Source organism: Heterodontus francisci, chromosome 7 (assembly GCF_036365525.1).
Source record: "Heterodontus francisci isolate sHetFra1 chromosome 7, sHetFra1.hap1, whole genome shotgun sequence".
Lineage (NCBI taxonomy): Eukaryota > Metazoa > Chordata > Chondrichthyes > Heterodontiformes > Heterodontidae > Heterodontus > Heterodontus francisci.
The window spans coordinates 105,683,708-105,696,301 of record NC_090377.1 but is presented as its reverse complement, the minus strand read 5'-3'; the positions used below and the strand labels follow the sequence as shown (position 1 = coordinate 105,696,301).

The window sequence follows — 12,594 nt, the reverse complement described above, 5'->3', positions numbered from 1 at the left end:
TTGATAAGAGACGTAAAAAGAGGATTAGGCACTGCTGAAACGTGTGAATTGTCATGCAGCAGGATTGAAAAAAGGATACACAAGACTATTAGAGGAGACAGCTCAGAATTCATTTAAGTTCTGATCAATCTGAAAACTTTGAGCTTGAAAATGTAATGTGCTTTTGGATTTTCGAACCAACTCCAAGGTTTTGCCATAAGTGCTGTTGCTAGGTGCCTGTTTAATTATTTTCAACAATTTTAATCGTATGCTTAATAAATTTGTGAATGTCTACCTCTAATGCTGTGAACCCTGTTATTTTGAGGAGTAACTTATAAGTAAGAACACTGATTCTCTAACAAGGAACACAGGAACAGGAGTAGGCCATTTAACCCATCAGCCTGTTCCAATATCCAATTAGATCAGGGCAGATTTGCAACCTAACTCTATATACCCACCTTTACCCATATCCTTCAATACTTTTGGATAACAAAAATCTCAGATTTAAAATTAACAATTGATCTAGCATTAATTGCCATTTACAGAAAAGAATTCCAAACTTCTACCTCCTTTTGCGGGGCGATTTTATGCTCTCCCCTGTGCCGAGTTTGGAGACATTTAATCGGGCAGGATGGTGGTGGGTGGGCTCCTGCCACCTTCCCACCTCTATCCCAATTAGGCCCGCCCCGCCGCCAATTGAAGCCTTTAAGTTGGCAATTAATGCCCAATTAAGGGCCTCATTCCACTTCCGCATGGGGAGCACAACAAACAAACCTCTGCGGGTTGCTTGCCAGCTCCCAGGGAAAGGGGCGGGGGGCCCTCGTTCAAAAGTACTTACTGCCTGATTCAGGGACATGGCATCAGGAAGGGCCCGCTGAGAGCCACCCCCATGCCGTTGCTGCCGACTACCCTACAAAGCCCTCCCCTGCGACCTCCACCCCGCAAAACTCCTCCCGCCGTGACTCATCTGTGGCCTGGGTCCCTCGACGGTCCTAGGCCTCCGCTGGGTGCATTACCGGCAGCAGCCACTGCCTCTGCAGTGGTACTGCTCAGTCAAAGGGCTGCCAGGTTCTGATTAGCTGTCAGCTCTCAGCAGGTGGGACTCCGTCCACGGGATCCTTAATCCCGAGGAAGGCCCGCCACTGTCCACCTAAGTGCCTGATTGGCATATAATGCAATGGGCACTCCCATAAAGAGGCGAAGCGGGGCTCTCGTCAGTGGCCGAGACCTCTGCCGCCTACATAAAATCTCCCCCTTTTTGTGTAGAAGTGCTTCTTAATTTCACTGCTGAAAAGTCTGGCTTTAATTCTTCAGACTATGCCCCTCGTCCTGGACTTCTCAACCAGAGGAAATAGTTGTTCTCTAGTGACCCGATCTGTTCCTCTTAATATCTTGAGAACTTTGATCAAATCACTCTTTAACTGTATAAGTTCCAGGCAATACAACTCTAGTTAGTGTAATCGCTCCTCATAATTTAACCCTTGGATTCCAGCTGTCATTCTGGTAAACCTACATTGCACTGACTCCAAGGCCAGGTGTGGTTAAGGCAGGGCTTTGTATAGCTGAAGCATAACTTTTACACCCTTGTATTCTAGTCCCTTAGATATAAAGGCCAGAATTCCACTAGCCTTTTTGATTATTTTCTGTACCTGTTCAAGACATTTTAATGATCCATATATCTGGACTCCCTGGGCAGTACTGTCAAGTGAGGTGTGGAAATGATGGATATGTTGAAGAAGACAGAGTTCTCTGGAGAGGTACATGTGGCAAAAACTAGAGGGAACAAGTTTTGAGGAATACAACAGGCCAGGATGTGGCTGGCAGAAATAGAGGAGCTCAGTTCTAGAGCAGCATCAGGTGAGTGAACATTTTAATAACTTTATATAAACAAGCTCCAGAGGAAACTAAATATGGTGAAGCATACTGGTTCTGAATCTGAGCTCCCATACTCCACTAACATTTTGTAAGCTAGTATTCCATAGTTTCACAGCCGTCATGCCTTTGGATAAAATATTAAATGAGATCTGCTTTCATCAAAAAAAAATGTTTGTAATTCATGCATAGCCTTTTAAAAAAGATTTGAATCCTGGCATTTCAATACTTTAGAATTTCCATAGCATATTCATGCACATAGTTCACAAAGATATTACAGAAATTATAACATATATTACATATGCATAAATAATACTCAATGAATTTTCATGTAGGAGAACTGAACTGAGTGCTGACACCGAGGCAACTTTCTATCATATAACCTCAGGATCAACAGATCAAATCAATAAGCCAAGTAATAGTTTATAGAGATGGTATGTCCCCGTTGCAACAATGATGTGACTGAAATATAAAATTGGGTATGTCTTCATTCAATGGATACATCAATTTTACTTTGTATTGCACAAAACCTGTTCCAATGTACTCATTTGAAATTACACTGAGGCTGGCTAACACAAGTGGGAGCAATGTTCCACAAACAGTGCTGCAAAATTACTACAACATAGAAAAATCCCAGAAGACATTATCAACCTGGAATAATTACCTGAATTTTAACTACAGAAAGGAAGTGAGAAGCATGATATTGGGTTGAATTTCTATTGTCCTCCAGGTGCCCCATTTAATTAAGGACAGAGAATGATCTCCCGAGGCTGAAGAGCCAGTAGGAGGCCTGCCAACACTGACAGAGGTGGGAGCTGCTGATATGGGTAGGAGAAAGAATGGGTGTTTAAAATGATGCCAGAGCACTGGCTCCCCCCGGTCACCACTGGGAAGCTGCCTTGATTATTTGGCCGGGTTTCGGCTGCCACAGGGGGCCTGCTGGCCGACTGGAAAATTCTAGTCAGCCTCAGAACAATGGCCTTAAAAGGCCCTTTAATTGCCTTAATAGGCTACCCTCTGCTTCGGATGAATAGACAAACCCCCCAACCAGGCTCTTCAAAAAGAGGGGGACCATGCCAGCAAACTGGCCCACCAGCCGGTTACAGAAAATTGCAGGCCCGTCGGCCTCTGGTCCCACCTCCATGGCTGTTTAAAAATTCGACCCATGGTCACAGTACACAAAGGTACTGGATATCATGAATAAATATTTATGCCTAATGCTATAATCTACCCTTTATAGTGCAGACAATAATTGGAGCACTGGCTGACATCACCAATCCAGCATTATTTCAAAGGTATATTACATAGACGTACACTTAAATTATTTATTTGGTTGATATTATTTAACAACGCTAAGCTGCAAAACAAGGGCTCCAGAGATGAAGGAAAATTGACAGATAAATGTTTAAACAAACAGTAATTTATACTAAAATGAAAGCAAAATACTGCAGATGCTGGAAATCTTAAATAAAAACAGAAAGTGCTGCAGATACTCAGCAGGTCTGGCAGCATCTGTGGAGAGAGAAGCAAAGTTAATGTTTCAGGTCTGTGACCTTTCATCAGAACTGGAAAAGGTCAGAAATGTAATAGGTTTTAAGTAAGTGAATTTGGGAGAGTGGGGGAAGAGAACAAAAGGGAAGGTGTGTAATAGGGCAGAGGGCAGAAGAGATTAAATGACAAAGATGTCATGGCACAAACGCAAAGGGAGTGCTAATGGTTGTGGTGTAAGATAAAGCATTAGTCCAGAGAGAGTGTTAATGGCAGAATAATGAACAGCTTTGTCCAAAAGTATAAACATGAAAAACTAAGTTTAAGGCATGGTTAAAAAATAATAAAATAAAATAATAAAAAAAGGCCAGTCATGCTCTGAAATTGTTGAACTCAATGTTGAGTCCGGAAGGCTGTAATGGGAAGATGAGGTGCTGTTCCTTGAGTTGAAGTTCACTGGACCAATGCAATAGGCCGAGGACAGAAATGTGGGCATGAGAGCAGGGTGGTGAGTTGAAATGGCAAGCGACTGGAAGCTCGGGGTCATGCTTGCAGACTGAGTGGAGGTGTTCCGCAAGACGGTCACCCAATCTGCATTTGATCTCCCCAATGTAGAGGCAACCACATTGTGAGCAGTGATACAGTATACTAAATTGAAAGAAGTACAAGTAAATTGCTACTTCACCTGGAAGGAGTGTTTGGGGCCTTGGATGGTGAGGACAGAGGAGGTAAAAGGGCAGGTATTACACCTCCTGTGATTGCATGACAAGGTACCGTGGGAGGGGGACGAGGTGTCGGGGGTAATAGAGGAGTGGACCAGGGTGTCACGGAGGGAATAGTCCCTTCAGAATGCTGACAGGGGAGGGGAAGATGTGTTTGGTAGTGGCATCACGCTGGAGGTGGCGGAAATGGCGGAGGATGATCCTTTGAATGTGGAGGTTGGTGGGGTGGAAAGCGAGGACAAGGGGAATCCTGTTGCAATTCTGGGAGGAAGAGGAAGGAGTGAGAGCAGGAAACTTCATCAATACAATCATCAATGTACTGGAAAGAGAGTTTGGGGAGGGGGCCTGAACAGTCTTGGAACAAAGAATGTTCGACATACCCCACAAAAAGAACTGGAATAACTCGACCAACTTTGCTTCCAATTTCCACCCTTCTCTCATCTTTACATGGTCTATCTCCGATCCTTCCCTGTGCTTGCTTGACTTCTCGGTCACCATCTCGGGGGATAGGCTGTCCACTAATATTCATTATAAGCCCATCGACTCCCATGGCTACCTTGACTACACTTCCTCACACACTGCTTCCTGTAACGACTCCATTCCATCCTCCCAGTTTCTCCATCTCCGAAGCATCTGTTCAGATGATGCAGCCTTCCACAACAGTGATTCTGATATGTCTTCCTTTTTCCTCAACTGAGGATTTCCCCCCACTGTGGTTGACAAGGCCCTCAACCTTGTCCAACCCATATCCCACACTTCTGCCCTCCCCTGTCAGTTTTCCAAAGGGACCGTTTGACTCCTTCCAGGTGAAGCAGCGATTTACTTGTACTTCTTTCAATTTAGTATACTGTCTTCACTGCTCACAATGTGGTCGCCTCTACATTTGGGAGATCAAACACAGATTGGGTGATTGCTTTGCGGAACACCTCTGCTCAGTCCGCAAGCATGACCTGAGCTTCCGGTTGCTTGCCATTTCAACTCACCACCCTGCTCTCATGCCCTCATTTCTGTCCTTGGTCTGCCGCATTCTTCCAGTGAACATTAAACCAAGCTCAGGGAACAGCACCTCATCTTCCGATTAGACACTCTACAGCCTTCCGGACTCAACACTTGAGTTCAACAATTTCAGAGCTTGACTGGCCTTTTTTAATTATCATTTTATTGTATTTTATCATTTTGTAACCATGTGCCTGCCTTAACCTTAGTTTTTCATGTGCTTTTGGACAGAGCTGTTCATTATTCTGCCATTAACACTCTCTCTAGACTAATGCTATGTCTTTTACCACAACCATTAGCACTCCCTTTGCCTTTGTCCCATGACATCTTTGTAATTTAATCTCTTCTGCCCTCTGCCCTATCACACACCTTCCCTTTTGTTGTCTTCCCCCACCCACTTCATTTGCTTAAAACCTATTATATTTTTGACATTTGCCAGTTCTGATGAAAGGTCACAGACCTGGAACATTAATTCTGCTTCTCTCTCAACAGATGCTGCCAGACCTGCTGAGTATTTCCAACACTTTTTGTTTTTATTTTGGAATTTATACTCATAGACTTTACCACCATTCTTCAAGTTTAAAATTTTACAAAGGACACATTGGCTTTTAATAGTAATTTTGATAGTATTTAAATAAAAGTTATAGAAATTGTTGGCTCTATTACCTGTGGCTGGGCAAAATTCTGAGGCCAGAGTCAGACTGAGGAGCAGACATGCTAGAGACATGGCTGGAAAATCGACGGCGCCCTCGACTACTGCTAGCCAGATATGCTTCCTGTTCACTAACAACGCTAGGCATGCTTACGGTGTCATCTGCATGGGAGAAAGCAAAACCTATTTAGATACCTTTCTTTTCCTAATCAAATAGCAAAGTTATGATGCATCAGTGACAGTATTTGAAATAATAAAGCTTGCGTGAAACATGCTGGAACCCCCAATAATAGCAGTTTAGTAATAACAAATACTTCTATGATGAGGCTATAGAAGTTGTAAAAGTATTTTTTACAATTTTTTATATTTTAAAAGCAGAAAAGTTTAAATTGCCTTTTCTGTGCACCTGGGCTGTTGTCAATCTGGTGACCCAATAACCTGGCAACAGTCATAACTGAATTCTCTCAGGGCAAAAAGTCTATTATTTAAGATAATAGATAATGCAGATTATAGGCCTAAGAGTTTTCAGTCTTCCAGTGAAAATGCAAACTAGTCCACCTAAGGTGGGAATCAGAGGGACAAACTGTCCCTTGGATAGACTTTAACTTAGAATCTACATGAACTTTGCTTCTTGTACCCAATAAGGTTCCCTCTGGAAGTCATCTCCAGTTTTTAAACATCTATCCCTTCTTCCCACACAGGGTTTTTAGCTACAGCACACAACTTCCTGCTTAATGCAAACCTTTGTTAATGCAACTCTGTATTCAGCTATAAAAAGATATGCAAACATGACACCAATTTTATCAGCCTTTCTACGGAGATGCAGAATCCAGCTAAATGATTTCTGCGTGCTCGCAAGTCTCAATATAGTGAAAGTTGGTATGAGAACATTGCATTTGTGGCACTGCTTTACTGAATAATGAACAAATACTGTTGCTAAGTGCTCCATAACTATGTATTATTTACCCTTGGTAAAATAAAAAAAGAAAAATGCACGTAGTTCACATGTACACTTTCAAGCAAGAGTTACTGGACAATGATTTAGAATAGAAACTCAACTGATTTTCTTTCTCTGCAAAACTCTAAGATACTGAGACTAATTATTGCAACCCCACCCCACATGGTGCATTTACTCAGCCATTGGGCAAAGCTGGCAAAAAGTTGTATTTTTAGTTTCTTTTTTGGGCGGGGTGGGGAGGTGAGAGAAGAATAGAGAATGAATAAAAAGAAAAAACTGGAAAAACAAAGTAATGCTCACTGTACTTTCCTTTACAGCTACATCAACATAGCCCATCTGAACCCTTAACTCCTTAATGTTTCACGTTCCATGTTGTCTGATGAATCACTGTGTGGAGAGTTGGACTGTTTCCTTGAGTTCTTCCAGTATATTTATCTCTCAACCAATATCACTAAAAAACACATTGGGCGGCATTTTACACATCCGCTGCCATATAAACTATGGTGGACGCCTGTGCGGACCACACGTCGTGGAACCACCATGATATTAAACGTGGCAGCTCATTTAAATGGCCAGGATGGACCACCACCCCCCCCACCCACCCTTGCCGATGACGAGGAGGGGGTGGCGGTTCAAGTCCTTCCATTTAATTTAAATATTTAAAGAAAGAGGTAAGGAAAAATTTTACAAACATTTAATTTGTCCCTCTCCCACCCCCCCCCCCCCAATAACCATGCAATGCATCACTTGCCCTCTCCTCCTCAAAATACTTCTCCTGCCCACCTGACCTTCCCCAACAAAGTTCATAAACTTTGAACTTCACCCCTTCCCACCATCCCCTACACCAATCAGATAAGTTTGACCCTGCTCCCCCACCACACTAAAAACTTACCTGCTCCCCCCTCCCACCAGTGTTCCGCCTTGGATCCCCGAACGGGGATATGAAGGTGCATGAGTGCTGGCCACCGGCACCAATATTGCACCGGGACAGATGGCAGGAGCACGTAAGTAATCAATTTGTTTATTTAAATAAATTAACATATGCAAATTTTGTTCCTGTCACCGAGCGGCTGGGTGTGGGGTAGGGGGAGTGGGGGTTGGGGGGGCACTGCCACGAGACTGGGCCTTCCCAGCATCGAGGCCTGTGGCGGGCCTCTGCTGAAAGCATTTTCCAGCCCACCCCTGCCACGACCCCCGATATCAGGGGCTCTGTAAAATTCACCCCATTATCTGGTGATGTTGTTTATGGGCCCTTTCTATGGGCAAACTGGCTGCCGCATTTCCTACATTGCAACAGCAACTACACTTCAAATGTATTTAGTTAGCTTTAAAGTGCTCTGGGATGTCCTGAGGTCATGAAATACATTGTACTACTTCACAAGTCTTTCTTTATAAAGAGTATCAGCTGTGACCCACATCTATGTTCCAAGTCAGATTGTACTCTGTGGTCCTTGACTGGATAAATATAAAAATAACTGGCCTAGAAATTTATTGGCGCCTCACCTGTTTTACAAGTCGAAAATGGATCCTAACTTCCAATATGACGGACAGTGTGCATCCAGCTTATACCAGAAGTATTTAAAATGGTAATTAAAACATTGAAATAAGAATCTAATGCTTGTTGTAGGAGTGCTTTGTGAAATTGGACTGCACTAAACCTGATTCACCATATGATAAACTCATAATGATAACAGGCAGCACAAACCCATCATCAGCACAAATTAATGAGTTCACCCGTAGATATTAGGTTAGTTTTTAGTTTGCCCTTTCAGGCTGTTGGTTAACTTTTGCGCAATTTTGGCCTAATTTAGCACTTGTAAATCTGAATTCTGACTTCTGAGAAGAATTTGTTTGCTCTACTGATCCTCACTGAATAACAATCATCAGCAGGAATTCCTGCCTTATGCCATATTTTTTCAGTTTCTAGCCCAAAAATACTGGTGTAGAAATTCATCTTGTGCGGTCGTGCAAAATGGGCCTATTATATTGGCTAGCTGTTATACTGGCCAGCATATATTCAGTTCCATTGCAGTCAATGGTTGAAAATACCAGGCAGGGCATATAACAGGTGAGCAATCTGATACTATCCATTTTACACTATCGTGCAAGATGAATTTCTTCCCTACCGACACTAATTGTCACAACTTCACCGCTGCAACATTTTAGCACTGATCAGGGATCACACCTCAAACTACTCAGTATGGTTCAGTATCATATTTACACACACTTGAATTTACACACTGAGTTAGATTTGTGACTGATAAGTAATAAAGAAAAAAAAAATAAGCAGGAAGGTTTTTTTGAATAGCAGAAAATATTGATTAAATTTTACATTGAGAATATTGCAACTTTTGGTCTAATATTAGTCATCATGCTCTGTATGTGCAAGACTGGGCACAAGTTTGAATCAGGATTGTCTGGAATTCTGAAGCTCGCAGAAGAATTGCATTGGCAAATAATTTATTGATTGGAAATATTGTAAAATACAGAGGTGCATTCAACAGTCTAGCAGGCACCATTCAAAGACAATTCAACTTAGACCTCATGTTGTATTAAATAAAGATACAGCAGCTCATGCTAATTTTTATAGCCCTAAACAAATTACGACTGTTGAAATGAAAAAAGTGAAAATGATGATTAGACTGTTATGTTCAATCTACTAAAAGCAAATATCATGCGAGTTGAATTGAAGCTCTGTTAATGACAAATGCTCACTTTCACCATCCTCCTCATCAGTCCTGCTTAGTGTGTCCTGAGAGGCCTGATGAGAAGGCTGGCTGTCCTGCTCCCACACAGTGCCTGTCCCCGTGTTTGAACGAGACATGGTGACCAGACTCAAGCGGTAAGCTGATGTGGAGGTTCCCACAGTGCTGATGGAAGGTTTGCCTTGGTATGCTGCAAAGATATAATGAACAAGTTATGTGAGACAAATATGGCACTGCAGATTCTGATTAGAGTCTTAGTATTTTCATCAACTGCAAGGCAGTAACAGGAGTCTTGCACAAAAAGATATAATGATCAGAAAATATTAGTAAAAGGAATCTTGTTAATGGGGAACTGTGGACACAGCTTCCTGTTCTCATTATGTAGAGGATGAGAGTGCTGGAAAATGGGAAATTATACTAGTTTGCATCTGGGGACAGGACAAAGAGCTTCTACCTAGGATAGAAAGGAAGCCCAGTAGCTCAAAAGTGATTTGAGTCCAAATCATAAGGTCATATCACTGCTTATTTCAGCTGGGCAAGTTTATTCAGTTCTGTGACAAACAATTAGAAACCAGCTGAGACAATTCATCTCACTCACCTCCTAATCAGAAAGCATACTGATAGCAGTTGTTCAGAAATCGATGGCTTGACTGTCCTGCTCTCAATGCAAGGAGGATACATGGTGGTGAGCAATTCATAAAGTGACAACACTTAATAACATGATGAGGGAAAAGGATATATTTTTGAAAGGAAAAATATGAATGATGGGTTGGTGGTACTACTGAGCTCCCTAAGCTGCCTTCACACTAATGCTTGAAAATTGGAAAAACACTCTTATAGCCTAAGCATAAATTTATTCCCTAAAATGATTTACTGCTTAATAATAATTTTGAATGCATAATTACAGCCATCTAGAACTGTAAATCAAATTCTTATTACATTTTATACTTATTTCAAGAGTATTAAACAGCCCTATATTGATTTTTCTATTGTTTGTGAACTATTAAGGGCACTGATACTTAATTTTTAGACTTTTATTGCAAACAATGGTTTACATTAACACAAAGCAACACAAACAAGACATATGGGGTCAATTCTGCAGTCTTGTTGCAGTGCTGAGAATATTGTTTCTTGTGCACTATGTGCATCACTAGCACATGTCTGAACTTGCAAAGTCAGGTCATGTAAATTATTAGAATACACTCCCTGTGCACATTAGTATGCCTCTGTGCTGTGGCCAATCATGGAAATGGGGTTTCCAGATCAAATTTAACGGCTGATGGGAAAGGTTAATGAAATGTAGCCATTTAAAGGCGAGTGACTGCATGGGGGAAAGAGCAAAAAGACAAGCCAGCCAAGCTCAATGCTGTGTATGGTATCCGCATGACCTAGAAACAGATGCAGGAGATGATGGCATATCTTAAGGAACTTAGCAAAGTATAATTACCCAACAGAACCAGTACCACCTACACGGCCCAAATTGCATGGCACAAATATTACCTGTCAACCTGTTCCATATTCACTGCTTACCTACACTAAGGCCTCACACAATCTTACCGTTCTTTCACTGCATTCATGCATACTCATGCTTCAGCTGAGTACATACTGAAGTTAAAATGTACAATTAAAAGCTTTACCATATACTCACCTTCCAAGGGCTTCACACTTCAAACCATTGTAACACAAACATGGTCACTCAGGATGGGAATTTAGGTTGCTAATATTGTAGTTACCAGTAACCTCTGGTAATTTGAGAAAAGCAGCAGTGTAGTGACATTAGGCAGTTTTCTTATGTTATTCATTGGGAAAGTAGATGAAAGTGCAGGCCATGGTGATTGATACATCAATCATTTATTTGATACATACATAAGCAACACATTAATTAAGATTAGTGGTAGATGGGTATGGACATAAAAGAGTTAAGAGCCAGCCACTGATCTACTGTCCCACTGTTGGTTGTAGGTGTCCCTGGTGCAGATAATGAAGCTCTGCAACTGGCTCCTTGCTGGTCCTGAGCAAGCTGAGGCAATTATCCTCAGTTATTGGCAGGTAAGTTTGCTAAGGTCTGCAGACATCATATGGTGTGTGCCAGTTATCCTGGCATGCTTTCTGCTTTTTGTACCTATGTATTTGAATCTCTTTAAAATGAAGTTTTATCTTAAGCAATAAAGGCCACCAAATTAATGGGCTTTGATGAGGCTAAGGCATGCAAATCCTAAGACTCATAAAATGCAGCAGACCATTAAATTGCAGCCTAGTAGGAAACGAATACTGGGCCTGCTCTCCCAGTTCCATGATTCTCCTGTGCCCATGTTGCAACTACTCTCCTGGTGTGTGGTACTGCAGAATTGGCCCCATTGCAAATACATTAGAAGAAGTTATTCTTAAAAAGGCATTCTCCTATTAGTTCAACATGGCTGCATTATCACCATACTTCCAGATATCCTCATTCTTAGGGTCTCCAACCAAAGATTGAATTGGGTACTGTGGTGGACTATTAGGACTCTTTATTTGTGACCTGTGATACTTTACAAGAAAGGAAACTTATTTGCTTAGTCTACCATTACCTGATCCACTGTGCACCGCCTCCTTCAGGATTTTTAATTCACTGTGAAACTCAGTGACTAGTGAACTCTTGCAGAGTGGTCTCGGAATGAACCGGCGCTCAAGCTGATCTACAATATGGTGCCGTGCAGTCACTTCCTCATGATTTTCTGCTGGTTGACTTAACAGCTGGAGGGATTCCAGAGAGAAAACAAGTATAAATTTTCCTTTGCTGAGAAACCTCTTGATTTCTCCCCTATTTAAACATTATATTTCTCTCCCTTTTTTATGTTTTTGCTGCAGCATATACCATTCCCAGTTCGGTGCAACCAGCTGATTTTGCACTACCCACGATACTCTGCAACTGGCTGCTAAGAGACGAACAAGAGTAGCACAAATTGACTTAGCTTTTAACTTTTCCCCCCTCCCTGTAAAGAACACCAAAGTTTAGATTTAACAGCCTCTGCACCTGCTGATTTTGCTGGAAGCAAGCCAACATTCAAACTTCTGTGATCTATCTCTTTAAACTAAGAGATTGAGCTCTGGGCGCGTGCAACTCTTGCACTGGGAGCTAGTGATTTGGTGGGTAGAAGGTCTTGCAGCCTATAGACTTTAACAAGCTTTTAGTTGCATTTGTAGCCTGTGGTTTTGTGGCATGGGGTAAATTTTGTTCAATCG

The 12,594-nt window shown here is 41.9% G+C and overlaps 1 protein-coding gene across 1 annotated transcript in view; it reads right to left on the bottom strand.

Moving 5' to 3' along the window:
- The window catches only part of LOC137372405 (protein unc-80 homolog), a 500,647-nt gene that overhangs the window by 40,210 nt on the left and 447,843 nt on the right, over window positions 1-12,594 (bottom strand). Inside the window, exons 58-60 of the mRNA XM_068036292.1 lie at window positions 11,940-12,105; window positions 9,383-9,562; window positions 5,724-5,871 (exon numbers count right to left, since the gene is read on the bottom strand). Coding sequence (XP_067892393.1) covers window positions 5,724-5,871; window positions 9,383-9,562; window positions 11,940-12,105 — 494 coding nt within the window. The remainder of the gene's footprint in view (window positions 1-5,723; window positions 5,872-9,382; window positions 9,563-11,939; window positions 12,106-12,594) is intronic.